Source organism: Sus scrofa, chromosome 7, assembly GCF_054392235.1.
Source record: "Sus scrofa isolate SSC_HxYL_T2T_F1_AM1 chromosome 7, Sscrofa_HxYL_maternal_Yorkshire_Landrace_v2.0, whole genome shotgun sequence".
NCBI lineage: Eukaryota > Metazoa > Chordata > Mammalia > Artiodactyla > Suidae > Sus > Sus scrofa.
The window spans coordinates 47,742,146-47,769,557 of record NC_139389.1 but is presented as its reverse complement, the minus strand read 5'-3'; the positions used below and the strand labels follow the sequence as shown (position 1 = coordinate 47,769,557).

Here is a 27,412-nt window from a genome sequence, read left to right as displayed (position 1 = left end):
CTTTAAAACTTCCCCAGCTTTGCTGTTTCAGGGCAGACACTGCTTTGAGCCAGATCCCTGATGCTGGAGTTCCTGTTGTGGCTCAGTAGAAATGAATCTGATTAGCGTCCATGAGGACGCAGGTTCCATCCCTGGCCTCGCTCAGTGGGTTAAGGATCCAGTGTTGCATTGAAAGGCCAGTCGAGTGAAAATCCCCCTCGTCCGGACTCGGAAGAGGCAACACCCCAAATCACTCACGAGAAGCGGTCTTGATGCAAACAGCAAGAGGATTTTTATTCCAAGCGTGCTGGGGCCCACAGTCGTACGCCACGCAGGGGTAGAGGACTGCGGCGGCGAGTGTGGAGTCGGGACAGCTTTTATGGGGTTCACAACAAAGCCCGCGCTTTTACAAACTAATCATTTTAAAATATCACAAACCAGTCAATTCAAAACTTCGAGAGCCTGCGCTTCGTGGACCAATTAATTTTAAGTTGTTCTGGGGTTACGTGTTTGTGCCTGTCCCTGGGTTGGGGAGACATATTGTCGCCAAGATATATTTATCAGGATTTTCAACATATTGTGGCGCAACCAAACTTACTGGGGTTGGTTAGGTGATTAACTTTTCCTCTTTTTATCTTATGCAAGCAGCTTTACAGAAGCCAAACAAGCAGTTAGGAACCCTTTTCCCTGTTATCTCAAGCAGTTTCAAGAAGTTTCATGCATAGAGGCACATACTCAGGGGCCTGTTTTTCCCCTTCCACATAGTTTTGTACAGAACAGAAAGCAAGCCCTAAAACAGCAAAAAGTATGATCTTTTACCTATAGGGAACAGGGTCTGGAATTCGAGGGCATTTAGAGCTTCTTATTAACTTCCTGGGTTCTGGGAGGGTCAGGTTGCATTTTCATCCTTTCAGCATAAGCTGTGGTATAGGTCACAGACGTGGCTCAGATCCTGTGTTGCTGTGGCTGTGGCATAGGCTGGCGGCTGCAGCTCCAATTCAACACCTAGCCTAAAGCCTCCATGTGCTGCACGTGTGGCCCTTAAAAAAAAAAAAAAAAAGAAAAAGAAAAAGAAAAGAAAAGAAAAAAAAAGATCCCTGAGGTTCGCCTTACTTTTTTCTTAGGGCCCCACTCGTGGCATATGAAGGTTCCCAGGCTAGGGGTCTGATTGGAGCTACAGCTGCTGGCCTACACCGCAGCCACAGCAATGCCAGATCTGAGCCTTGTCTGCAACCTACACCATAGCTCACAGCAAGGCCGGATCCTTAACCCACTGAGCGAGGCCAGGGATCAAACCTGCAACCTCATGGTTCCTAGTCAGATTCATTTCCGCTGCGCCATGATGGGAACTCCATGTTCTCCTTACTTGCTACAAATAATTAATTCATCCCTCTCCTGCTCTGTGGCTTGGTTGGGTCTTTTGGCTTGATACCCACCAAGAGGAGAGTGCAGTTTTCAGGTAACAAAGATAAATTTACCCTCTGTGGGATTCACCCTCATAATCTCACCCCTCTGAGATAGGCACTGTCACCCCCAACTGACAGATGAGAAAAAAAGAGACTCTGTTAGAGAAATAAATAACTTGACTAAGGCTACCCAGTTGGAAGTTGGCAACATCTCACCCTAGGGTAAGGGACAGAGAAGGGGAGGGGTCTGCACCTTGCTGGGCCCCCCAGAACCTACTGGGTCTCCCTAGTCCTCTCAAAAGCTCAAGGGACCTGCTAGTTTTCAGGCCTCCATCAAACAGCCCTCCCCCACCTAGGGACTTTGTTCCTTAGCTGCTCGGTAGGAGAAAGGTGGGGCAAGATAGGGTTGGAGGACTCAGACTTTTTTTTTGTCTTTTTGCCTTTTCTAGGGCCGCTCCCTCGGCACATGGAGGTTCCCAGGCTAGGGGTCTAATCGGAGCTGTAGCCTCCCGCCTTTGCTAGAGCCACAACAACGTGGGATCCGAGCCACGTCTGCAACCTACTCCACAGCTCATAGCAACACCAGATCCTTAACCCACTGAGTAAGGCCAGGGATCGAACCCACAACCTCATGGTTCCTAGTCAGATTGGTTAACCACTGAGCCATGATGGGAACTCCTCTTTTTTTTTTTTTTTTTTTTTTTTTTTTAAGGGTCATACCCATAGCATATGGCTAGGGGTCAAATCAGAGGTGCAGCAACACGGAATCCAAGACGCGTCTGGATCACAGCTCATGGCAATACCCGATTCCGGACTTATAGAATGAGGCCAGGGGAGTTCCCATCGTGGCGCAGTGGTTAACGAATCCGACCAGGAACCATGAGGTTGCGGGTTCGGTCCCTGCCCTTGCTCAGTGGGTTAATGATCTGGCGTTGCCGTGAGCTGTGGTGTAGGTTGCAGACGCGGCTCGGATCCCGAGTTGCTGTGGCTCTGGCGTAGGCCGGTGGCTACAGCTCCGATTCAACCCCTAGCCTGGGAACCTCCATATGCCGCGGGAGCAGCCCAAGAAATAGCAACAACAACACCAACAACAAAAAGACAAAAAGACAAAAAAAAAAAAAAAAAAGAACGAGGCCAGGGATCGAACACATGTCCTCATGGATACTGGTTGGGTTCGTTACTCCACAGACACAATGGGAACTCCTGGAGGAATCAGTGTTTTGTTTTTTTTTGTTTGTTTGTTTTGCTTTTTGGGGCTGCACCTGTGGCATATGGCACTTCCTGGGCTAGGGATTGAATCAGAACTACAGCTGCTGGCCTACGCCACAGCCATGCAGGATCTGAGCCACATCTTCGACCTACACCACAGCTCACAGCAACGCCGGATCCTTAACCCACTGAGTAAGGCCAGGGATCGAACCTGCATTCTCATGGTTGCTAGTCAGATTTGTTAACCACTGAACCAGGATGGGAAATCCATAACCAGTCTTTAAGAAACTTGCTAACCTTGTGTCTCAGACTAGACTGCACTTCGGGAGCAGGTGGGGGAAGTGATTCTTCAGGAGGCAGTAGGGTGGTGGCGGGGGGGGGGGGACGACAATGAATCAATGGGGCAGTTGCCTGAGTTTAGTCTTTGAAGGCACACAGGAGGCCGGGGGGCAGCACTGGCACAGAGAATCAGTCCCCAGACCCAGGAAGACTGGACTCCCAGCCCTCCCACTAAGCACGAGCAGGGTGAGGGGGTTTAGTGCCAGTGGAAGGAAGCCTCTGAGCATGCACCGCAGGAGGAAAGGAAGTGAGTGACCCCAGGAAGCGGAAAGCACACAGACACGGGAGAGATTCTGATTCATTTGGGGGTTAGATGCATCAGTCTCTAATCTGAGGGAATTTGGAGGCTGTCTCTAGGCAAGAGGCTGAGATGCTTGCTTGTTCAGTTCCCCAGAAGGGGACATCAGAGAGAGATCTGGAAGGAGGGGAGAAGTACAGTTGACGGTGCTGCTGGTGGCCTCAGTCTTCAAGCTGGGGGCACCTGGGGCAGAGACTCAAAAGTCAAGGACAGGAGGACCAAGTTTCCCTCCCTTCCTCCCTCCCTCCCGTGAGGACAATAGCTTGGCAGGCAGCAAGCTCATTTTTCTAAAAATAAGAATGGTTTGAATCTGAGCACCTTTTTTGGGGCAGGGCGGGAAGGGTGGGGGAGCCATGCAGAATGTGGAATGTGGAAGTTCTCACAGGGCCTGGGATCGAACCTGAGCCATAGCAGTGACGACACTGGATCCTTAACCTGCTGAGCCACCAGGGAACTCTGTGAACCCTATTTTTTTTTTTCTTTCTTTCTTTTTAGGGCTGCACCTGCAGTATATGGAAGTTCCCAGACTAGGGGCAAAGCAGAGCTGCAGCTGCCGGCCTACACCACAGCCACAGCAACACGGGATCTGAGCCTCATCTCTGACTACACCACAGCTGATGGCAATGCCATGATGCCTAACTCACCAAGTGGGTTAAACCCATGTCCTCATGGATACGAGTGGGTTTCTTTACCACTGAGCCATAATAGGAACTCCCGAGAACACTCTTTTCTTTTTTTTTTTTTTTTGCCTTTTTGCCATTTCTTGGGCCTCTGCCATGGCACATGGAAGTTCCCAGGCTAGGGGTCGAATCAGAGCTGTAGCTCCTGGCCTATGCCAGAGCCACAGCAACGTGGGATCTGAGCCGCGTCTGTAACCTACACCACCGCTCACAGCAACACCGGATCCTTAACCCACAGAGCAAGGGCAGGGACCGAACCCGCAACCTCATGGTTCCTAGTCGGATTCGTTAACCACTGAGCCACGACAGGAACTCCCCATGAACACTCTTAAGGCAGGAATGAACTCACCTGTTTCACAGTCCTTACCCCTCTCAGCTGCACACCCAGGAGGGGCAGTTCATTTCTAGGACCTGCTCTCTCTTGCAGGTGTTGGACTTTGGAGCTCTGAGACCCCAGTAGTGCCACCTTTGGAGACCCCAGTTTGAGGGAGGAGAGGGAGAGGAGGCTCTGGGCCCTGTGGCTCAGCCCGCTCCTTGGATGCTGCTCTGGGTACCGCTCTCTGTTAACGGTTCACAGGCAGAGACCCTTGTGCCTTAAGCATCCCTGGCACTGCCCATAAATGCCAACAATGCCCTCTAGCTTCTGTGACAACCTCGATTTTCTAAATGCTCCTTGGAGGTGGGGTGGTATCACCCCAACTGAGAGTTACTGGGTGCCCCTCTTTGGTGCTGAGGAGACGACTCACACCCCCGCCAGTCTTTTTCTGCCATAGAAACACAGAGACTCAGAAGCCAGTGGCATGTTGTTAATTATAATAATGCCCCCGAGTGAGGGGAAGAAGAGGGGGGCCATGAGGCAGGAGGGCATGAGCAGGACAGGAAGCATGGACAGTCTCCCCAGCCAGGGGACACTGGGGAAGTGTCAATTAACCTCAGTGAAATAGACTCAGAAAGGAAGACTGGGGGGGAATCCAGCCACTAGATGGCTGGGGTTAGAGAGAAGCACTTGGAGCTGGGAGGGTGAGCCTGGAGGTCCCTCGGCTGGAGTGAGCATGGCGTCTGGGGCCCATTCCATCAGCAGAGACAGCAGAGCTGAGCGTGGCAAGGGGTACCCCGTCCTCCAGGCCAGAACCCCGGGGGGCTGGTGCTGGTGGTGGCAATAGGAAGCCAGGCTCCTGCAGGGACTCTATCCCCACATGGTTATCTGCAGCCACTGTGGGGAGAGAGGATCTCAGAGGATGGGAGAGGTGGGTGGGGCAGGGGGGCAGGGGCTGAGGGGGGCGGGGGGGGCAGGGAAGGGCAGGTGGAGCCATGGGTTGAGGTGCCCCAAAATCACTTCTTTGTACCTGGTTCAGGTTCAAGCAAATCTGGCCAGTATTATTGGGGTCCATGGTTAGAAAGTACGCTGTTTTGGGTGGGGAGGAGGCAAAGGGAGAAGGGGTCCATGGTTAGAAAGTATGCTGTTTTGGGAGTTCCCATTGTGGTACAGCAGAAATGAATCTGACTAGGAACCATGAGGTTGCAGGTTCCATCCCTGGCCTCGCTCAGTGGGTTAAGGATCTGGCGTTGCTGTGAGCTGTGGTGTAGTTTGCAGACGTGGCTTGGATCTGGCCTTGCTGTGACTGTGGCATCGGCTGGCAGCTGTAGCTCCAATTCAACTGCTAGGCTGGGAACCTCCATATGCTGTGGGTGTGGCCCTAAAAAGAAAAAAAAAAAGAAAGAAAGAAAAAAGAAAGTACGCTGTTTTGGGGGGAGGGGCAAAGGGAGAGGGGTTGGGAGCCGAGTCAGGCATCTGCAAGACCCATTCCCCACAAAGGGAGGACATCAGAAAGGGAGGCAGAAGCTACTCCTTCCTGCTCCCCAGCTAAACCCCCAGCCCAGCAGAGGATGAATGACAAGGACTCCCACAGCCTCCCTAAGAACCAGGCCGAGTTCTGAGTGCTCTCAAAATACTATCTCTTGTAACGTGTACGCCCATCCCAGGTGAGCTCTACTGCTAGCTGCAGTCACAGATAAGGCAGACAGAGGCACAGAGAGATAAATGCCTTGCTCAAGGCCAACAGAGCCAGCAAGTGGAGGGGCTGGGATTTGAACTCAGAGCATCCATGCCCCAGAAAGAGGAGTGCTTCTGGAGCATGGCTTCTTGTGGGGGAAAGTGGGAGAAAGCCGGTGGTCCCATGGCCTAGGGTGGGGGTGGGCAGGAGTCTGACTCACTGAACATGGCCTTCAGCCTCAGGAAACAGCTGATGAAGCTGTCAAAGTCCAAGATCATGTCGTCATTTGCATACCTGGCCACCAGCACCTGTGTCACCTTGTTACTGAGTTTGATCCCTGGGAGAGAGAACAGTACCAAGGCGGAGAGTCCAGCCTCCTGGCCACTGTCTCCCCCGTCCCTGCCCCGAAGCCCTTTCCCTGCCCCCCCAGCCACCTGCTCTCTCAATTGCCAAGCGCATCTCATAGGAGTTCAAGGTGCCTGAATGGTCCTGGTCACACTCTTGGAAGATGTCCTGAAGGGACAGACAGATGCTGCAGGGCTGTGTGCGTGGTGTGGTGGTTAAAGGGATGAAAGGCTGAAGCAACTGCTTTCCAAGACCCTGGGGGGCCCCCACGTTGTCTTCTCCCCCCACGCCCCAGCTTGCTGCTTCCTCTCTACCCCATCCCCAGCTCCAGTATTCCTATCACCTGGTGAGTGTAGGATTAGTTCTTGGCATCCTGGCACCCTGGTACCGCTGCCTGAGGCTTCCTGCCTGTATCCTTTATGTTGGCCAATACCTGGACTGTACTTATTACTGAATACTTTGACTAGTTAATAACAAACACATCAGAGTTCCCACTGTGGCTCAGCAGAATCAAATCTGACTACTATCCATGAGGATGCAGGTTCGATCCCTGGCCTTACTCAGTGGGTCAAGGATCCGGTGTTGCCATGAGCTGTGGTATAAGGTCACAGACGCGGTTCAGATCTGACATTGCTGTGGCTGTGGTGTAGACCAGCAGTTACAGCTTGGATTCGACCCCTAGCCTGGGAACCTCCATAAGCTGCAAATGTGGCCCTAAATAGTAAAACAAAACAAAACACCGAAAGATAAGAAAAATAACCAACACATCAACAGCTCCATCCTGCTGTGTGTGTGTGTGTGTGTGTCTAGTCAGGGGCTCCTGTTCCAGCCTCATCCTTACTAGTCCTCATTTCTCCTGATAGCCTCTTTCTCTGCCCCATAAACGGGCCCCCCTCAAGGCCCTTTACCGTCCATTTCTTGATTTTTCTCCACAGGATCTGGAACTCCTGAAGCCCCAGTTTGCCAGAGCTGTCTTTCTAGGAAGGGCGGGTAGTCAAGGATATCCGAGGAGAGGCTGGAGGGCGTCCTGGGGGTTGGGAAGTGAAGGGGCTCACGGAGGTGACGCACCAGGGTCCTGTATGGTAACTATGGTTACAGCCAGCCGGTCTGGCATATTTTGCTACCCCAGAGCCTAATTCCTACAACCTCAGGGGCCAGGCTCAGGGGTAGGGGGCTGGGCGGGACAGCGCTGGATAGGACTGCCCACTGGACTGGAAGATACATCCAAGAGGTTGATCATACAGCGGCACACGTCCAGGCTGAAGCCTTTGGTTTTGAGGTGTCTGACTGAGGGAGGCAAGGGGCAGGAAGGAGAGGAGGAGTGAGTAGCGGGTTGATGGGATGTGGGGGGAACAGGGGTGGGGGGCGGGGTGGGTCAGGTGGGGCGCCGGCTGTGGGGCAGGGGTGGTGAGTAGGGGGTGGGGGACTCACATTTGGATGCCACCTTATTGAGCAGCTTCTGCAGCTCGTACACGCCAATCTCCTTATCCTAGGAAGGGGAGCCCTAAACCTCTACTCTGGCCCCTTCAGCCCACTCGCATCCACCTCCTTTCAGCCCCCAGCCCTCTGTGCCTCACCTCTCCACCAGCCACTATCTGAAACAAATGGAGAAAGTTCTGGTCTATTTCATTCTCCGAGATGGTCTCCTGGGGGGCAAAGAAGGGGAGGAGACTCAGTCCAGAAAGTTCCTCCACACCCCCACCTGCTGCCTCCAAGCCCCCAGCCCCACAGCCTCCCCTCACCTCTTGCAGAAGCTGAGTGCAGTTGGCTTCATCCAGTTCCCTGGGCAAGAGTGGGTGAAAGCTGGGGGTGAGCAGGGGTGGGGGTGGGGGGCAGAGAGACGGGGATTCCAGTGGGTGGGGCGTCGGGAGATCCTGTCAGGTGCCTGGGCTCTGTGGGATCTGGGTTCTGGTTCTGGCTCTGCTACTACCTGGGACTTCCCTGCCTTGTGCCTCAGTTTTCCCGTCTGTAAAATAGGGACAGAGTGAGGATGGGGCCAGGTGACTGCTCCCTGAGCCTGCCATCGTACAGCTCTGGGGCCGGGAGCCTTGGAACCGTCAGGTGGGGCCCCTCACCAGGACTCGCTGTGCTTCTCGCTGAAGACCCGGAGCAGGAAGTCGGCATCCTTATGCGGCTCAAAAGTGGAGGGGATGATGATATATTCGCCTGGAGGCAACCGGAGGTGATTGCTCACCTCCCGGGAATTGGTGAAGATCTCTGAGAAGCCCAGGTCCTGATACTTCTCGAAGAAGTCCCTTTTCAAGTGGATATCCTGGAGGTTCTGAAACTGTATGTGCCCTGGGGGTGGGTACCGGGCCCAAGGGGGGTGGGAGGGGGAGGGGTGGAGGGATCCCCACCATGAGGCCTGGCTCGGCAGGGCCAAGAGGTCTGGACACTGCCCAGCTGGCAGGTAACCACGGTGTGCTCACTTCCTTTCCTGACTCCTGCCGGGGGACTGACCCAGTGGCCCCCAGAGCCTTTCCTAGAATTCTACCCCTTGCCCACCCAGGTGCAGCCAGAGGTGGGGTGGCCCAGGATCAAGCCCCATGTCTTGTGTACCTCCTTCGGGATCTGGAAAGGGAAGAGAGAGGAGGGTTGGATCCTCAGAATGGTGAAGGGGCTCAGGCCAGTGGAAGCCGGGTGTGTGTTTAGGGGAGGGGGCTGTGTCAGGGGCACTAGGATGCTGGTGGTGGGGAGGTGCGTGGGCTCTAATAGCTAAAAGTCCCAGCATTGATAACCCTTCAGCTACTGACAGCAGAGTATGGTTTACACAAAATTTTGCCAGGAGAAGATGTTTCTTTTTATTGATTAAAAAAAATTTTTATTTTTTTCTTTTTAAGGCTGCACCTGCGGCATATGGAAGTTCCTAGGCTAGGGGTTGAATCAGAGCTACAGTTGCCGGCCTACGCCGGGGCCACAGCAATGCCAGATCCGAGCTGAGTCTGCAACCTACACGCCAGCTCCTGGCAATGCTGGATCCTTAACCCACTGAGTGAGGCCAGGGATCGAACCTGTGTCCTCATGGATACTAGTCAGGTTCATCGTTGCTGAGCCACGATGGGAACTCCCCGGGGCGGGGGGTTTAAAAAAAATTTTTTTTGGCCTAGCCCATGCATGTGGAAGTTCCTGGGCCAGGAATCAAACCCCAGCTGCTATAGTGATGATGCTGGATCCTTAACCTGCTGTGCCTTAAGGGAACTCCCAGGGGGAGATTTTTACCACTGCAGGTTAAGAATGGGAAATGGAATCCTTCAGAGTGAGATAACTTGCTCAATCTCACACTGCTGGACAGTGGAGGACCTGGGATTAAAAAAAAACTGGGAGAGCATTTTCCTTTAAGCACTCACCTCCTGTTGGAAGTTAATAGGGAATTATTGAAATCAGGGGATGAGCACATAGAAGTTTGTTAAAAAAGGCGAGTTAAACGAAGATAAATAGGTTGCTTGGGGTTCCTGTTGTGGCTCATCAGGTTTAGAACCTGACATAGTATCCCTGAGGATTCGGGTTTGATCCCTGGCCTCTTTTAGTGGGTTAATGATCTGGCGTTGTCGTGAGCTGTGGTGTAGGTTGCAGATGCTGCTCAGATCTGGTGTTGCCATGGCTGTGGCGCAGGCCAGCAGCTGTGGCTCCCGTTCAACCCCTAGCATGGGAACTTCCATATGCCGTGGGTGCATCTATAGAAAGAAAAAATAATAAAATAAAGATAAAATAGCTGCTCTCTTCCAGGGATGTCCCCAAACCTTTAATATGCTGATGGCACTGGAGTGTGTGAATATAGCCTTTCCTGGAAGGGCTGCTTCTAACCTTGGCAATGGCTTCAGGAGGTGTCTGTTAACCTGGGGACTCACAGCCTAGGAGGGGGACACTGCTGGTGTCTGCACTGTGCTTGATCGACACTCTGGGGCTGGTCTGGGGGCCGGCATATGGGAGGGGTTCCATGAATATCGTTGACCATGTTGAATGGATAAGTGGGCGTTTCTAGGAGTTAGTGAAGCTGCATGTGGGATCCTTTTGACAGGGATTTCTCTTGGCCGCCTGATACTTGATATGCTTCCCAGGGGGGCATCTGTGGGGAGCCTGGGGGTTGTGGAGAAATCCGAGTGTGTGGGAACGGGGACCCCACCTCTCTGGGGCCCAATCTCCTTCCTCTTCATTAAAGGCCTTACTACTCGAAAGGCCTTTGTCTTTTTTTTTGTCTTTTTAGGGCCGCACCCTCAGCATATGGAGGCTAAGTGTCCAATTGGAGCTTCAGCTGCCAGCCTGCACCACAGCTACAGCAACCCCAGATCCGAGCCGGGTCTGCAACCTATACTACAGCTCATGGCAACACCGGATCCTCAACCCACTGAGCAAGGCCAGGAATCGAACCCGCAACCTCATGGTTCCTAGTCATTTCTGCTGAGCCAAGACGGGAACTCCTCAAGAGGCCTTTGGAACAATGCTTGGCACAGATGAAGTGTGTGTGTTGCTCCCTAAGTGTTTCAGATTAAAAGCAACACATGTGCAAGAAAAATCAGGACTGTGGAGGAGATGGGAGGGCGTCACTGTTGTTGGCAGGGGGCGGAGGTGGGCAGTGGCCCCACAGGGGAGGCCATGGGGTGGGGGCAGGGAGCAAGAGTGGCTGGGGGACCAGCTGGGTGCTCACCGTGTAGATGACAAAGCCGATGGTCTGCAGCTGGGCTCCGTGCGGCCGCCCCCGTCTCCAGTTCTTCTGCATCAGGGCCACCAGGCAGGTGCAGACGGCTTCCTCGGCCTCTGGGTCATCGTCATCCTCCTCGGGGAGAGAGAGCTTAAACTGGGGGTTGGTCCAGAACGTGTCTGTGGAGGAAACAGGTCCGGACGGCTCTGTACTCCCCCTCGGGAATGGCCTTTCCAGCCACGTGGCTGCCTCCTCAACAGGACCCGGGGGGATCTGATGGCCCCTGACCCCTGTGACCTCCCCCCCAGGCCTGCTTGTGGGGTGAGTCAGTGGCCCATCCCTTGCTCCCTGTGCCCGGAGTCCCCTGTGCCCACCGAGGTGGCTCCTGCAGCCCCCCGCAGTGCTGCCCCTCCGCCAGCTGCCCTCGTAGAAGGTGGTGTGCCAACAGCTCTTGTAGTCAGAGAGTGTGTCAGGCATCAGGTTACAGATTTCCAGGAGGGTGAAGTTGTCCAGGAAATCTTGGTAGGACATCCTGTGGTGGAGGGGACAGCGCCATCAGCAGCACGCAGCCCCCCCGCCAGCCTCCCCATCCAAGGCACAGGTGGGACAGGGTGTGGGGACAGAGGCGGTCCCATCCAAGCGGCACTGACCAGAACTCCCCGTCTTCCTTCCTGTGCAGCATCTGCCTCTGGAAGTCTGGGGACACCTCTTCCCACTCCTTGGCACTGGAGACGGGCAGTGGGAGGCGAGGGGCAGGGGTCAGGGGGCACCTTGTTCCTCCTCCAGGGATTCCCCCATCCCTGAACGTCCCGGTTAGATGGAGATTCTGGAGGGGTGGGGTTCACTTGCCCCGATGCCCAGGGGACTGGATGCCAATCAGTCCCCCTGTGGCATGGCCTTGGAGGGCCTGCATGTGCTCTACCCCTCACCCCAAGTGCTGGTCAGGGCCGCCTACTTGTCACTCCAGGCTCCATTCCACTCAATCCGGCCCCAGGGATTCCGGACCCGAATCAGTGTTACTGTCTTGCCGTGGTACCAGATCTGGGTGGAGGATGGACAAAGGTCAGGGGTGTAGGGTCAGCGAGGCTCTCCTCAGGCCCCTCTAGGTGGGGTGCTGTGGTCAGACTCACATCCTGAAGGCCGGTCACCGAGTAAGCATGTCCTTTTACCAGCATCCTCTGTGTCAGCGACTCCAAGTCGCTGTTGCTGGTGACCTACCGTACAGAGAGGAAGGAAACCAACTCAGGACCTGATCAGAGGGACGGGGGCACCAGAAAGAGAGGTGATGACTCTCTGGTTTCCTTTTCTAAGGAAATTAAACTTTGGGAGTTCCCAATGTGGCACAGCAGAAACGAATCCAACTAGGAACCATGAGGTTTCGGGTTCAATCCCTGGCCTTGCTCAGTGGGTTGGGGATTGGGCATTGCTGTGAGCTGGGGTGTAGGTCACAGATGGGGCTTGGATTTGGCGTTGCTGTGGCTGTGGTGTAGGCCGGCAGCTGTAGCTTTGATTTGACCCCTAGCCTGGGAATCTCCATATGCATATGCCACCCTAAAAAGTAAAAAAAAAAAAAAAGCAAGAAAAGAAAATTAAACTTCGTATTTTCAAATGATTGTAGATTCACATGCAGTTGTAAGAAATAACATAGAGATGATGTTCTCGTTGTGGCCCAGTGGAACTGAATCCGACTAGGAACCATAAGGTTGCAGGTTCGATCCCTGGCCTTGCTCAGTGGGTTCAGGATCCGGCGTTGCCGTGAGCTGTGGTGTAGGCCGGCAGCTATAGCTTTAATTAGACTCCAGCCTGGGAACCTCCATATGCCGTGGGTATGGCCCGAAAAAGCAAAAAAAGAAAGAAAGAAAGAAAATTAAATTTCGTATTTTCAAATGATTGTAGATTCACATGTAATTGTAAGAAATAACAGAGAGATAGCCCTTGCACCCCTTATCTAATTTCCTTGGGTGGTGACATCTTGCAAAACTATAACACAATATCAGAACCAGGATCCTGATGTTGACACAATTTCACAATTGGCCTGTTTTTTTTCTGTCTTTTTTTTTTTTTTTAGGGCCACACCTGTGGCATATGGAGGTTCCCAGGCTAGGGGTCAAATCAGAGTTGCAGTCACCAGCCTACACCACAGCCGCAGCAACACCAGATCCGAGTCACATCTGCAACCTAAGCTGTAGATTGAGACAATGCTGGATCCTTAATCCACTGAGCGAGGCCAGGGATCAAACTGACATCCTTATGGATGCTATGGGGGTTCTTAACCTGCTGAGCCCCCATGGGAACTCCACAATTTGTCTGTCTTATACAGGTCTTCACTTTTGCTTGTGCTTATTATGTGTGTTTTGTGCAGTGTTATCATATGTGTACTTTCCTGGATCCACCGCTGTAGTCACGATGCAAAGCAGCTTCATCAGCACTAGCATCCATCTTGCTGCCTTTGTTTGTTTTTTTTTTTTTTTTTTTTTTGGCTTTTTGGCTTTTTGCTATTTCTTTGGGCCGCTCCCTCGGCATATGGAGGTTCCCAGGCTAGGGGTCGAATAGGAGCTGTAGCCACTGGCCTACGCCAGAGCCACAGCAACGCGGGATCCGAGCTGCATCTGCAACCTACACCACAGGTTACTGCAACGCCGGATTGTTAACCCACTGAGCAAGCGCAGGGACCGAACCTGCAACCTTAAGGTTCCTCGTCGGATTCGTTAACCACTGCGCCACGACGGGAACTCCGTGCTGCCTTTGGATAACCAACATCCACCTCTTCTGACCTCTTCCCCAGCCTCTGACAACTCCAGACTCTGTGGCTCTCAGTTCTACAGAGTCGGAATTGTCAATTCCCAAATTTTTGTCATTTCAAGATTGTCACATAAATGGAATCATACAGTATGGAACCTTTGGGGATGGGCGTTTTTTTTATGCATTCCTTGAGATTCATCCAAGTTGTTGTGTGTATCAACAGTTCATTTCTTTTTATTTTTCAAATTTTATGTTATTGGAGTTCCCGTTGTGGCTCAGTGGTTAACGAATCTGACAAGCAACCGCGAGGACGCAGATTCGATCCCTGGCCTTGCTCAGTGGGTTAAGACTCCGGTGTTGCCGTGAACCGTGGTGTAGCTTGCAGAGAGGGCTCATATCCCATGCTGCTGTGGCTGTGGTGTAGGCCGGCGGCTACAGCTCCTATTCGACCCCTAGCCTGGGAACCTCCATATGCCGCGAGTGTGGCCCTAAAAAGCAAAAATAAATAAATAAATGGAATAAATAAATTTATTCCATTTATTTATTTGAACAAGTACTGGTTGGGCATCTATTGCATGGTAAGTACCATCTTAAGTCCTAGGACCCAGCAGTGAGTGAGACAGATAAGGTCACTGCCTTCATGGAATAGGAGAATTGTCGAGAGAAGCTAGGTCGTGAATGTACACACAGACAAGTAAGCCAGTTTCAGCTCATGATAAATGTTGGGGAGAAAATTAAATCAAAGTAAAGAAGCAATGAGTATAAGAGCAGCTAATTTAGATTGGGAGACAGAGAAGATTAGCCTGAGGAAGAGGCATTTGAACTGAAAAATGAAAGAGAAGGAGCTAGTTATGCAGGTATCCGAGGAAAGAGCTTTCTAGGTGACAGCAACAGGAGGTGCAAAGGCCCTGAGCCAGGACCAAGTACAGCTTACTTCAATGGAGCAGCCCATGAGGGAGGATCGCTCTATGCCCTTCCTAAGCATCCTCAGCAGGTTCTGAGGGGGTGTCTGGAGCTGGAAGCTCTGGGTCACGCCCCCCGTGAAGTCCTCAAAGCCTTCCATTGTGTTCCCCCCTGACAGTGCTTCATAGGATCCGTTCAGCCTGTGGGCACAGAGAGGGCACTGTTTGGGCTCTAGGAGGCAGTTGTGAGCTTGGACATCAGAGGGTGGGCTGAGGAGAGGGTAGGATGCTCTGCGGTCCCCATGCCTCTTCCCCTGATTCCAGCTGTCCCCATTGCTGCCAACGGTCAGGGCAGACCTGGAGGCCAGCCCAACCCCTTGGCTGGAGCACTCACTTGGCGTAGGCCTTCTCCAGCAGGGCGCTCCAGAACTCAGTGCGCTCGGCTGAGTGCACAAACACCAGCTTGCCATTCTTTGTGGGCAGCCGATCATCCACCACCACATCCATCCACTGGCCAAACTGCCAGATCTGCAGGTAGCAAGCTGAGTCTCAGCCGAGTGTGGGATATCTGTCTGTGCCAGGCCAAGAGTGCGCGCGCGAAGACACAAACACACACTCTCCCTCTCTCTCTCTCTCTCTCTCTCTCTCTCTCTCTCTCTCTCTCTCTCTCTCTCTCCCTCTCTCCTCCTTGCCTGAGGACTCTGTGACACAAGCGCCTTCTGGTGGCAGGTTCTGTGACACACCAGTTCAGAGAGCCCATCCCCTAAAAAGGCCTGAACCTCCCCAGCATCCTTATCTCCAGGTTCTGCCTGGGCTCCCGAGGGACCCGCCCACCTTTTGACCTTGAATGAACTTTAGGATGCCTGCCTTTCTCTCCTTCTCTCTTTCTTTCTTTCTTGTTTAATGGCTGCACGCATGGCATATGAAAATTCCCCAGACAGGGAGAGAATTCGAGTTGAAGCTGCAGCAATACTGGATCTTTAACCCACTGTGCTGGGCCAGGATCGAAGCCTCTGCTGCTGGATTCTTAACCCACTGTGCCACAGACTCCCGTCAAGGCTCAGTGGAAACGAATCTGGCTAGTGTCCATGAGGGTGCATGGCGTTGCTGTGGCTGTGGTGTGGGGCTCGGATCCCACATCGCTGTGGCTGTGGTATAGGCCGGCAGCTGCAGCTCTTGATTCGACCCCTAGCTTGGGAACCTCCATGGCTGCGAGGGCGGCCCTAAAAAGATGAGAAAAAAACCTCTTGTGATTTTTGGAAATATTTTATGACAGGAGGAATTTGTCCATATGTCGCTTAACTTAAAAGAACAGAGTCCAAAAATCACATGGCAGAAATTCCCAATGTCGGATACGCTCATACCTATACATATGCATATACATGTAAATGTGCATATACACGTGTGTATCTCCCCTGGAGGAAGAGACAGAGACAGAAGCAGGACAAGGAGAGGAAAAGGAGGAAGAGCCACAGACTGATAATTGTTTTCTTTGGAGGCTTTAAAAAATTAGCTTCCAGAGTTCCCACTGAGGTGCAGCGGAAACAAATCCAACTAGGAACCATGAGGTTTTGGGTTCGATCCCTGGCCTCCCTCAGTGGGTTAAGGATCCAGCGTTGCCGTGAGCTGTGGCATAGGCCAGTGGCTCCAACTCCAATATGACCCCTAGCCTGGGAACCTCCATATGCTGCAGGTGTGGCCCTAAAAAGCAAAAAAAAAAAAAAAAAGTTAGCTTCCATGATGTCTTCCAGTGAGCAGATGTTTTGCTGATAATTAGGCAAAAATCCATCGTAGTAAATGTCATTTTTCAAAAAGAATACGAAAAAGATGAACTTCAAAGCATGTACCAATTCTCTTTTTTTTTTTCCTTTGGTTTTTTCTAGGGCCGCTCCCCGCGGCATATGGATGTTCCCAGGCTAGAGGTCTAATCAGAGCTACAGCTGCCGGTCTACACCACAGCCACAGCAACTCGGGATCCAAGCCGCATCTGCGACCTACACCACAGCTCATGGCAACACCGGATCCTTAACCCACTGGTCCCTAGTCGGAACCATGACGGGAATCCAGCATGTGCACATTCTTTATCTTCTCTCTCTTCCTCTCTCTCCCTCCTCTCTCTCTCTCTCTCTCACACACACACACACACATGCACGCACCCCTCGCACACAACTCTGGCTTTCAAATTGCCCTTCACCTGGAAGTGGAAGATGCCGGCATAGTTTTTCTTGAAGCTCTGGCCCTTGGGCACCACACGGTGGAAGAGTTTGGGGTACACGGTGAGGGAGCCGATGGCAGCCAGCAGCCAGCAGTCCCCTGGAGAGACAGAAGGGCTCCCCATGTAACTCAGAATCCAGACCCCAAGGAGCAGGAGCTGGCTCTGAGGGCCCCCCTCCCCCGCTAGAGAGGCCCTCCTGCTAAGGGCTGTTTGCGGGGGAAGCCAGCCGGGGGAGAGCGAGAGCGGAAGGGAAGGCTCTAGAGGTGAGAGCCTTCTCTTAGGTGAGAGACTCGCAAATGACAGTCAATCACTTTTGTTTTGGGATTGGGAGAGAAGGTATTTTCGGCCTTGGTCTTTTTTTTTTTTTTTCTTTTTAGGGCTGTACCCTTTTTAGGCTGGCACATGGGGCTTCCCAGGCTGGGGATTGAATCAGAGCTACAGCTGCCGGCCTACACCACAGCCCGCGGCAACACGGGGGTCCAAGGCGCATCTGCCACCTATACCCCAGCTCACGGCAAAGCCCAATCCCCAACCCACTGAGCGAGGCCAGGGATCAAACCCGCAGCCTCACGGTTCCTAGTTGGATTCGTTTCTACTGGGCCATGAAGGGAACCTCTGGCCTTGGTCTTGCTTCTCCCTCTGGGACCTGCCTTTGGGGGTGGGCACAGTCAATTATCTCCCGTCCCTTGAACAAGGCCAGTCACCTTTCCCATGACCCCCACCTCTGTCTCATTATTAAACTGGGTCACCCCCATAATACTGGAGACCCAGGGGGCTCAGTCTGTACCCCAGCTGGGACACAGGGGCAGGATTCTTGGTCTGAGGTCATCTGCGGCCATCTCTCCTGCTGTGTGGGGGGGTGCCTCAGATCACAGGTGGGGCTGTGGAGGCAGGGTGGTGCCCTGTGTGGGGCCCAGGGCCTGGCTGAGGCTGAGGGCACTGGGAAAGCTTCTGTGATGACCAGGGCCTCCTGGCTGCCTGAGATGCCCTTGGAGGGAAGCATAGGGTGGGAAGGGAAAGTGAAGGATGCTCCAACTGCTATCATCAAAAGGGCACCTAGAAGAGGCATTTTCTCCTTCTGGAGCCCCTCCTGGAGCCCCAGCCCCTTCTGCTGCAGCCATGGGGCCTGAAGCCTCCTGGGCCTCTGCCCTGCCCACATCCTGCCCTTGCCTCTGCCCCAAAGAGGACAGAATTCAGCCTCAGAGAAAGCCCACCCTGGCCTTATCCCTAGAGATTCTTTTTTTTTTTTTTTTGATCTTTTCAGAGCCGCACCCATGACATATGACATTCCCAGGCTATGGGATCAACTGGAGTTACAGCTGCCGTCCCACTCCACACAGCCACAGCAATGCCAGATCCGAGCCGCGTCTGCGACCTACACCACAGCTTGCAGCAACTATGGAAAGTTAACCCACTGAGTAAGACCAAGGGATCGAACTTTCATCCTCATGGATACTAGTCAAATTCCTAACCTGCTGAGCCACAATGGGAACTCCATCCCTAGAGATTCAACGAGGGCTTTGGAGGAAACTGTGGGAAAGGATGGGGCTTAGGGAGGAAGGTATGTCTGGGGGCCTGTCCATGGGAGCCTGCAGGAGGGTGGGCTGCTCCTTTACCTGATACCCCAGACTGAGGAAGTCGTGGCACTCGCCGTGACCTTTTTTTTTTTTTTTTTTTTTTTTTGTCTTTTTAGGGCCGCACCTATGGCATATGGAAGTTCCCAGGCTAGGGGTCGAATCAGAGCTGCAGCTACCGGCCTACACCATAGCCACAGCAATGCCAGATCCCAGCCACATCTGGAATCTACACCACAGCTCATGGCAACACTGAATCCTTAACCCACTGAGCAAGGTGAGGGATTGAATCTGAGTCCTCATGGATTCTAGTCTGGTTTGTTATCACTGAGCCCTAACGGGAACCCCTCGCAGTGGCTTTAATATGTGCCCACAAGTCCTCTGATCATCCTCTCCTCAGGAGCAGGAGCCTAATTTCTCTCCCCTTGAGTGTGGGCTGGATTGTGCACTCATTACCACCAGCTTCTTGTGTGGACACTCTAGTGTCCTACAGGGAAGCCTGTGTGGCAGGACCTGAGGCTTCTTGCCAAGTGAGTGTGTCACCTTGGAAGGGGGCCCTCCCACTTCCATGAAACCTTCAGGTCACCGAAGCCCCAGGAGAGACCCTGAGCCAGACCCATCCAGCTATACTGCTTCTCAATTCCTGCCCTAGAGAAACGGTGAGATGATAGATATTTGTTGTTGCTTTAAATCACCAAGTCTAGGGAGTTCCCGTTGTGGCTCAGTGGTAACAAACCCAACTGGTATCTTGAGTGAGTCTTGGAGCAATCGATTGCCTAGCAATGGATAATATAGCACCCCAGCTTACTCCCAGACCCAGAGGGCAGCAGATGGGGGTGGAACTGGGATTAGGGGAAGAGCCTGGGAAATAGAAGAGCCTGTCTGAACCTAGAGCTGGCGGTCCCACAGCCTCAGATGACACTCTGGGAGTTCCCATTGTGGCTCAGCAGTAACAAACGTGACTAGTAACCATGAGGATGCGTGGGTTCAGTCCTTGGCCTTGCTCAGTGGGTTAAGGATCCAGCATTGTCATGAGCTGCACTGTAGGTCAAAGTTACAGCCTGGATCCTGAGTTGCTATGGCTGTGGTGTAAACTCGCAGCTGTAGTTCTGATTGGACCTCTAGCTTGGAAACTTCCATATGCCACGGGTGTGGCCCTAAAAAAAAAAAAAAAAAAAAAAAAGAAAAAAGACAAAAAAAGACACTCTGACACTCCCCTACCTCAGCCCTCTTCCCCCATCCCCCCCAACCCCCAGCTTTCCTGCTCCCCGCTCACCAAGCACCCCCTGGCAGATGTCTGTCGGGCTGACCCCATTCACAATGAATTGAGGATTGCTGGTGATTTGCTGCAGTGAAGGAATAAAGGTTTCAGAGAGTTAGATACCCGGCCCCCCCAAACCTCCCTCCTACCTCCAGGAAAAAAGCCCGCCTCTGGATTCTAGGGGGAGACATGGATGGCAGGCAGGGGGAGCTTGGCATGTGACATGGAGTCTGTGACAGCAAAGGTCAGGGAGTGGCCTTCCCGGATTGTCTGAGTGGTTTTGCTTAAGCGTGTCCGGAACCATCCCAGCCCTGATGCAGGTGGATCCTAGTGCAGGGCCAGATTGGGGGTGTGTGGAGATTATCCAAGCAACTGGGGTGTCACTAGAACCCCCGCCCCATGAGTCCGTGCCTCCCCTCCCAGTACCCACACTGGGTCGCTGCCAGCTGATGTTCTGCACATTTTTGGAGTTGGGGCCCAGTTCCCTGAAGCCCAGCGAACTGGGCTCGGCAGGGAATAAGGGATCTTCAAACAGCAGCCCCTTCCGTAGGCAGATTGCTCGCAGCTCCTCAAAGCTCTGGTTGTTGTAGTTCTCGGCATTGTGCTGCTGGCCCACACCTTTGGCCCTTAGTCGGCTCTGGGTTATGTGAGCCGCTATCCCCTTGTTAGTGATACTGGTCTCTGCTTAATAAGGAAAAGAGAACCCGATTAAAAAATGGACTGAGCGTGATCGGGGTTGGCAGACAAGAAAGAGGGCTTCCCCCTTCGATGGAAAGGGGGTACCCTCCTCCACGAGGGTCCCATGGCAGGTCAAGCCTCAGAGCACGGAGAGGTGGTGGCCGTGGAGGAAGCCAATCTGATAGAGGGGAAGGCGGAAGCAGATATTATAAAACAAACGAAACTTTGGACCAAAATCCCTGTTCAAAGAAACAAACAAAAGTGGAACCGAGCCTGTCATCATGACCCAAGGACTAAAAGGAAAAAGTGTGTTGCCTTTTTCAAATTTCCTGTTAAGTTCCCCTGCCATAATTTTTATGTTCTTGTGAGGAAAAACATAACATGTTAAATCATATTTGAGTTTATGACATTGCTTTCAACAAGCACATGTTAAATGTGTTAAGATGTGACATGTGTACTAGCGTTGTAATTTTCCAAGGAAGGGTGTCGCTAAAGGCCACTTCCTTTAAGATTTTTCCCCGTAAATGATGAGGCAAGCAATTCTAAGCTCTTCCACAAAATATCTAGCCACCTAAAATAGATGAATCCTCCTGCCTATTCAAACAAGCTAGCTATTAGAGGGTGGTTGGGGAATGCTCCTCTTAGGATTTCCAAATGTCTTCAAACAAAAATCTCCATGTTCTCAGTATGAAACACCTGAGATCAGATGCTTATATGTAAGGAAAGTGCTGTTCGCCCAGTAAACACTCAAAAAAACAAATGGACAATGGCCGTATTTTGCCTTTCTGACATTTCCTTGGGAATCTACAAGGAAACCCTTCCTTTCCCCCTCCCTCAATAAGACCTTTAAGTGTGTGTTAAGCAACTACAGAATACTAAATAAAAAGTTTGGCCAAAACCAAAAAAAAAAAAAAAAAAAAAAAAAAAAAAGGGGGCTGAAGGTTGGCGTTCTTTTGTGGTGCAGCGGGCTAAGGATCTGGTGTTGTCATAGCAGGGGCTTGGGTGGCACAGGTTTGATCTCTGGCCTGGGAACTTCCACATGCTATGGCCAAAAACAAACAAACAAACCAAAAATGGGCAAAGGGGAGTTCCCTGGTGGTTAGCAGTTGAGGACTTGGAATTGTCACTGCCGTGGCTCCAGTTACTGCTGTGGCTTGGGTCCGATCCCCAGCCCGGGGAAATTCTGTATGCCTTAGGCACAGCCAAGTTAAAAAAATGGACAGAAGGAGTTCCCCTTGTGGCACGGTGGAAATGAATCCAATTAGAATCCCTGAGGATGCAGGTTGGATCCCTGGCCTCGATCACTGGGTTGGGGATCCGGCGCTGCCGAGAGTGAGCTGTGGTGTAGGTTGCAGACATGGCTTGGATCCTATGTTGCTGTTGCTGTGGCTGTGGTGCAGACTGGCAGCTGTAGCTCAGATTTTACCCCTAGCCTGGGAACTTCCATATGCCGTGGGTGCAGCGCTAAAAAAAAAAAAAGGATACAGGATTTGAATAGGTATTTTTATGAAGTATACATACAAATGACCAATAATCACATAAAAAAATCCTCAACATTGTTCATCATCAAACTCAAGTCAAGGAGTTCCCATTGTGGCTTGGCGGAAACAAATCTTACTAGTATCCATGAGGATGCAGGTTTGATCCCTGGCCTCGCTCAGTGGGTTAAAGATCCGGTGTTGCCATGAGCTTTGATGTAGGTCACAAATCCTCTGTTGCTGTGGCTGTGGTGTAGGCCAGCAGCTGCAGCTCCGATTTGACCCCTAGCCTGGGAACCTCCATATGTGGCGGGTACGACCCTAAAAAGACAAAAGACAAAAACCAAAAAAACCAAAAAAACAAAACGCAAGTCAAGGTCACAATGAGATACTGCTTCACACCCGCTAGGATGGCTATAATCCAAAAAGACTGGAAACATGCAGTGTTGGCGTGGAGGCGGTGAAACTGGAGCCCCTGTACCCTGCTGGTGGGAACGTACAAGGGTGCCGACACTTTGGAAGACAGTCTGGGCTCTCCTCAGTTAGACGTGGAATTACCATCTGATCCAGCGATTTCACCTCTAGGTCTGTGTACCCAAGAGAAATGAAAATATACACCCACACACAAACTTGTACAAAAATGTTCATAGCAGCATCATTCACAAGCACCAGAAAGTGGGAACAAAACACAAATGTCCATCAGCTGATGAATGAACACACAAAATGAGGAAAATTATTCAACCATAAAAAGACATGAAGTACTGGTGCAGCCACCACATGGATGATCGTTACACTAAGTGAAGAAGGTGGTGGTGGCAGAGGACCTCGTATTGTGTGGTTCCGATTATGTAAAATGCCCCAAATAGCCCAATCTATACAGAGAAGGGACTTGCACCTGTGCTTGCTTAGGGCTCAGGGGCTTGGGGATTGGAAGTTGATGGCTAAAGGCTATGGGGTTTCTTTGTGGGGAGAATGAAAATGTTCTAAAATTGATTGTGGTGATAGTGGCACAACTTCGTGAATTTCCTGAAAACCATGGAATCGCACACTTTCTTTACGTTTTCTTTCCTTTCGCCAGCCAATCGCTGTATGTGTGTACATACTCTGACTACAGCGTGTGTGATCCTTTTTCTTTCTTTTGAATGGCCACACCTGTGGCATATGGAGGTTCCTGGGCCGGGGAACACCAGATCTTTAATCCATGGTGCCCGGCCGGGGATCCACTCCTTGCCTCCACAGTGATCCGAGCCACTGCAGTTGGATTCTTAACCCACTGCATCAGAGCAGGAACTGAGAACTGCACGCTGTATTTATTTATTATTTATTTTGGTTTTAGGGCTGCACCTGAGGCTCATGGAAGTTCCCAGGCTAGGGGTCTAATCAGTTTCAGCTGCTGGCCTATGCCATAGCCACAGCAATGGGGGATCCTTAACCCACTGAGCGAGGCCAGGGATCAAACCTCCATCCTCTTGGATACTAGTCAGGTTCGTTACCGCTGAGCCATGACAGGAACTCCAGAACAACACACTTTAAATGGGTGAATTGTATGGTTTGTGAATCATATTTCAATTGAACTCTTTTAAAAAATGACCTTCAGGGGTTGGGGAGTAGCATATGCACCCTGAGGTATATGGAATGATTGGCCAACGGGGACCTGCTGTACAGCAGAGGAAACCTCTACCCAATATTCTGTGATAATCCATATGGGAAAAGAATCTGAGAATGGGAGTTCCCACTAGGGAAAAATGGGATCAGAGTCATCTCGGGAGCTCTGGGTTGCAGGTTCGATCCCCAGCCTGGCACAGTGGCTGAGGGGTCTGGGGTTGCCCCCAGCTGGGGCTTAGATAACAACTTGGGCTTGGACCTGATCCCTGGCCCAGGAACTCCATATGCCTTGGGGTGGCCAAAAAAGGAAAAAAAAAAAAAGAATCTGAAAAAGAATGGATGTGTATACGTATAACTGAATCACTCTGTTGTGTAGCAGAAATTATCACAATGTCATAATTATTATTTTGTATATCATGTATTATATTATTTTATTTAATAATTATTATATTTATGTACATTAAATATAATATATTTATAATTAATTGCATTTAATTATATTATATTTAATTACTAATATATTTATTTAATAGTAAAATACACAATTATTTAATTATGTATTTTATTATTATTACCACGTCAATAAAACAACTCCTGAAAAATGACCTTCAGGAGTTCCCATCATGGCGCAGTGGAAACAAGTCTGACTAGGAACCCTGAGGTTGCAGGTTTGATCCCTGGCCTCTCTCAGTGAGTTAAGGTTCTGGCGTTGCTGTGTGCTGTGGTGTAGGTCGCAGATGTGGCTCAGATCTGCAGTTGCTGTGACTGTGGTGTAGGCCAGCAGCTATAGCTCCGATTGGACCCCTAGGCTGGGAACCTCCATATGCCAGGGTTGTGGCCCTCAAAAGCAAATAAAATAAAATAAAATAAAATGAGCTTCAGACCATGCAAATAGATAACTGCCTTTTGGGGAGAGTGAAAATTGGAATGTAGAGGGCAGGAGGGCTGAGGGGAAGGGGGTGCCCGTGGGGAAGGGTCCAGTTAGGGAATGGCCTAGTGGGTGGGATGGCTGGGTCTCAGAGGAACAGTCAGACGGGCCAACAGATCCCAGGCCAGTGGGTGGCAGGGGACCAGGACCCTCCTGTCCCAGAGCAACTGTGACCTCTTCCATCCTTCCTGAGTATTGCCCCCCGACTCCCACGGGACTGACTCCAACAGTGGACCCGGGGGGTGAATGCCGAGGAGGGGGAAGAGGAGGTAAGGCCCCAGAGCCGAGGTCCACCCTGAATCTCCAGTCCTACGCCACACAGGCTGGTCCCCTGGACTCCCCACATTCTCAGCTGCCTCTGGAATAAGGACGTGCTTAGGAGCAAAAGAGAAAGGATGTGGTCTAGGCTAAACAGAGTCCACTTGAGGCTGGGGTGTGAGAGGAATCCAGAGCGAGGCAAAGAGAGCGGCTGCAGAGGGGCAGGGGGCTCCTGGGCTGTCCGGAGGGGAGACTGGATTGGACCCCCCCAGAGGGCTGCGTTCCTCAGAGATGGGAGCTGGGGGTCTCAGCTGAGCATCTCCCTTGAGCTGACAGGCCAGGAGCAGGGTTAGAACAGCAGGGCTGACAGTCCAGAGGGCCTGCTCTGTGCTGGGCATGCCCACAGCTACCAGCACAGGAAGCTGGAGCCCTGAGCTTCATAGCTGCCCACGATCCCAGGGAGAGGGTGGGGGTGGACTGAGCCTGACTGCAGACCCAAGCTAGGCTTGTGAGCTTCATCCCTCCCTGCCCTTGAGGGAGGTGCCTCTCTCTGGCAGGAAGGTCGGGCCAGGGGACCTAACACCATCTCCCCATCTTCATCCTCAGCCAGCATTGCCAGCAGGGCAGGAGTGACTGTTCCTGGCCAGCTTGGTCTTATGGTTCCCAGAGAGGATAAGTCAGTGCTTCTCCCTGAGGAGAGGGGGTAGTCACGCCCCAGGAAGCACTTGGGTGATGTCTAGGGACTTTTTTTTTTTGTCTTTTGTTGTTGTTGTTGCTATTTCTTGGGCCGCTCCCACAGCATATGGAGGTTCCCAGGCTAGGGGTTGAATCGGAGCTGTAGCCACCGGCCTACGCCAGAGCCACAGCAACGCGGGACCCGAGCCGCGTCTGCAACCTACACCACAGCTCACGGCAATGCCGGATCGTTAACCCACTGAGCAAGGGCAGGGATCGAACCCGCAACCTCATGGTTCCTAGTCGGATTCGTTAACCACTGCGCCACGATGGGAACTCCTTTTTTTTTTTTTTTTTTTTTTTTTAATTTGACCACCCCATGGCATACAGAGTCCCTGGGCCAGGGATCAGATCTGAGAGACAGTTGTGACCTAAGCCACAGCTTTGGCAACACCGGATCCCCAATCCACTGGGCCAATCCCTATGTGCCACAGTGGGAACTCCTGTCTAAGGACAATCTTGCTTGTCCTGACTGGGGTGTGGGGCAGGGGAGGCGACTGGCATCCAGTAGGCAGAGGCCAGGGATGCTGCTGAACATCCCACAGTGCACAGGACAGCCCCCGCGACGAAGAAATATCTTGTCCCCAAATGTCAAGTGTGAAGAGTGAGAAATCTGGGTCAAGAGAATGGGCCAAGGCCCCACCAGCAGGGGAACCGTCTGTACCTGTCCCTGCCCCCGGGGCTGTCCGAGGCCTCTGCCTGGCTGCCCCCAGAAGTGAGTGTGCCAAGCCCGCAGGATGGGAGTCCAGAAGGACCACTGAAGGGGTGGATGTCCACGTACATCATGGTCTCAAGTTGATGAGGATTAAATGTCGCCTCCCTCATCTCCCTGGAGTTCTCTGTCCCTGGACCATCGCCCAGCCCAGGAGTCCTTACTCACTGTCCTGACTCCGAACCTGCCTAAGGTCCTGCATACTCAGGCCACCCTCTGCGCTCCTGACTCAGCGGCTGGCAGGGTGGGCTCACGCATATCGTGGACACACTGAGACTGATGGACAGACAGACAAGACTGGTTGGCGGGGTTGGGGTCGGGTGTCGGGAGGCCGATGGGCAGGGCATGTGTGAAAACAGGGAGTGAATGGATACGGGGGCACTTTCTGTCCCAGGCGTACATGTCGTCTCCCCATCAGATGGGGACCTGTTGATTAAGTGACAGCTCAACTTCCGGAGCAGAGAGGAAACAAAGGTGTTGCCCGGACTGGGTTTGGGGTCTTCCTCTTGTCCCCCGTCCCCAAGAAGCCCAGAGACTGAGGCTAGGGTGCCCCTTATTTCTCTCTCTCTTTTTTTTTTTTTTTTGTCTTTTTGCTATTTCTTGGGCCGCTCCCGCAGCATATGGAGGTTCCCAGGCTAGGGGTCCAATCAGAGCTGTAGCCACCGCCCTACGCCAGAACCACAGCAACGCGGGATCCGAGCCGCGTCTGCAACCTACACCACAGCTCATGGAAACGCCGGATCGTTAACCCACTGAGCAAGCGCGGGGACCGAACCCGCAACCTCATGGTTCCTAGTTAGATTCATTAACCACTGCGCCACGACGGGAACTCCCCCCTTATTTCTCTTAATGGCCCCTGGAGGTTCTGTCCCACAAGCCTGGTGCCCAGACTGGGACATCGGGGTGGCTGCCCCCCTCCTCTCCTCATCGCCAACACTCGGTGGAAACAAGGAGGTTGGGCTCCCAAAGGTCTGACCAGCCACCGCCTGTTCTTTCCCGAGTTGGCTGCGGGAGAGGCCCAGTTCCCGTGCCTTGGGAGCATCCAGTGTGACAGAGGGGGACACAGCCCTTTCCCTGGGGGGAGGCCCAGGTCTGCCAGGCACAGCAGTAGGACAAACCCCATCAGCGCCTACCTGGGGAGGGCAGCATGCTGTTGGCTGGCACAGTGCTTGACAGTTGAAGATGCTGGGGGAGGGGCTGGAGGACACCACCCTCACCCGGAACTCTCCAATTACAGCGGCAGGTTAACCGCTGCCCTTTCCCACTTGGGTCCCTCAGGCTGGCGCTCTCCCTAACTTGGCCCCTTTCCAGCCCCGTCCCCACCCACAAGTCCAAGGGCCATCTTCCTACGGGGACAGGGTGACCCAGCACCCCCACCCCGGAGGCCACTACCAGGCTGGCTGTCCTCACCACATCATCCAATCAGGATGAGTCT

The 27,412-nt window shown here is 52.4% G+C and overlaps 1 protein-coding gene across 22 annotated transcripts; it reads right to left on the bottom strand.

Annotated features, from left to right (window-relative positions):
• Window positions 1–248: 248 nt before the first annotated feature.
• Window positions 249–27,406, bottom strand: CAPN11 (calpain 11). Of its 22 annotated transcripts, none has more exons than XR_014810193.1 (21): window positions 27,111–27,406; window positions 20,014–20,264; window positions 19,599–19,668; window positions 16,728–16,846; window positions 14,928–15,061; window positions 14,566–14,734; window positions 12,020–12,103; window positions 11,845–11,930; window positions 11,540–11,614; window positions 11,264–11,421; window positions 10,896–11,068; window positions 8,326–8,548; window positions 7,993–8,032; window positions 7,828–7,896; window positions 7,682–7,739; window positions 7,473–7,537; window positions 7,159–7,227; window positions 6,340–6,418; window positions 6,126–6,242; window positions 5,258–5,316; window positions 4,703–5,124 (listed from the first exon to the last, which is right to left on the bottom strand). XR_014810193.1 is itself a non-coding variant. In XM_084968175.1 (21 exons), exons 1-21 carry the CDS (start codon window positions 27,124–27,126, stop codon window positions 5,098–5,100), a joined length of 2,115 nt encoding a protein of 704 aa, XP_084824301.1. In that variant the 5' UTR covers window positions 27,127–27,391; the 3' UTR covers window positions 4,703–5,097. The 22 variants fall into 22 exon arrangements, 2 of the variants coding, with proteins under 2 accessions (XP_084824301.1, XP_084824300.1); XR_014810188.1 differs by having other exon boundaries at window positions 20,014–20,267; window positions 27,111–27,391; XR_014810194.1 differs by having other exon boundaries at window positions 6,340–6,445; window positions 27,111–27,391.
• Between the last annotated feature and the right edge of the window lie 6 nt (window positions 27,407–27,412).

Excerpts from the sequence above, each read along its gene's own strand:
- CAPN11 (XM_084968174.1), bottom strand. Across the intron at positions 7,538-7,681 it reads CAATAAGGTGGCATCCAAAT|TCAGACACCTCAAAACCAAA; the intron begins GTGAGTCCCCCA and ends TGCCTCCCTCAG. Across the intron at positions 5,317-6,125 it reads GAGGCTGAAGGCCATGTTCA|CGTACTTTCTAACCATGGAC; the intron begins GTGAGTCAGACT and ends CACCCAAAACAG.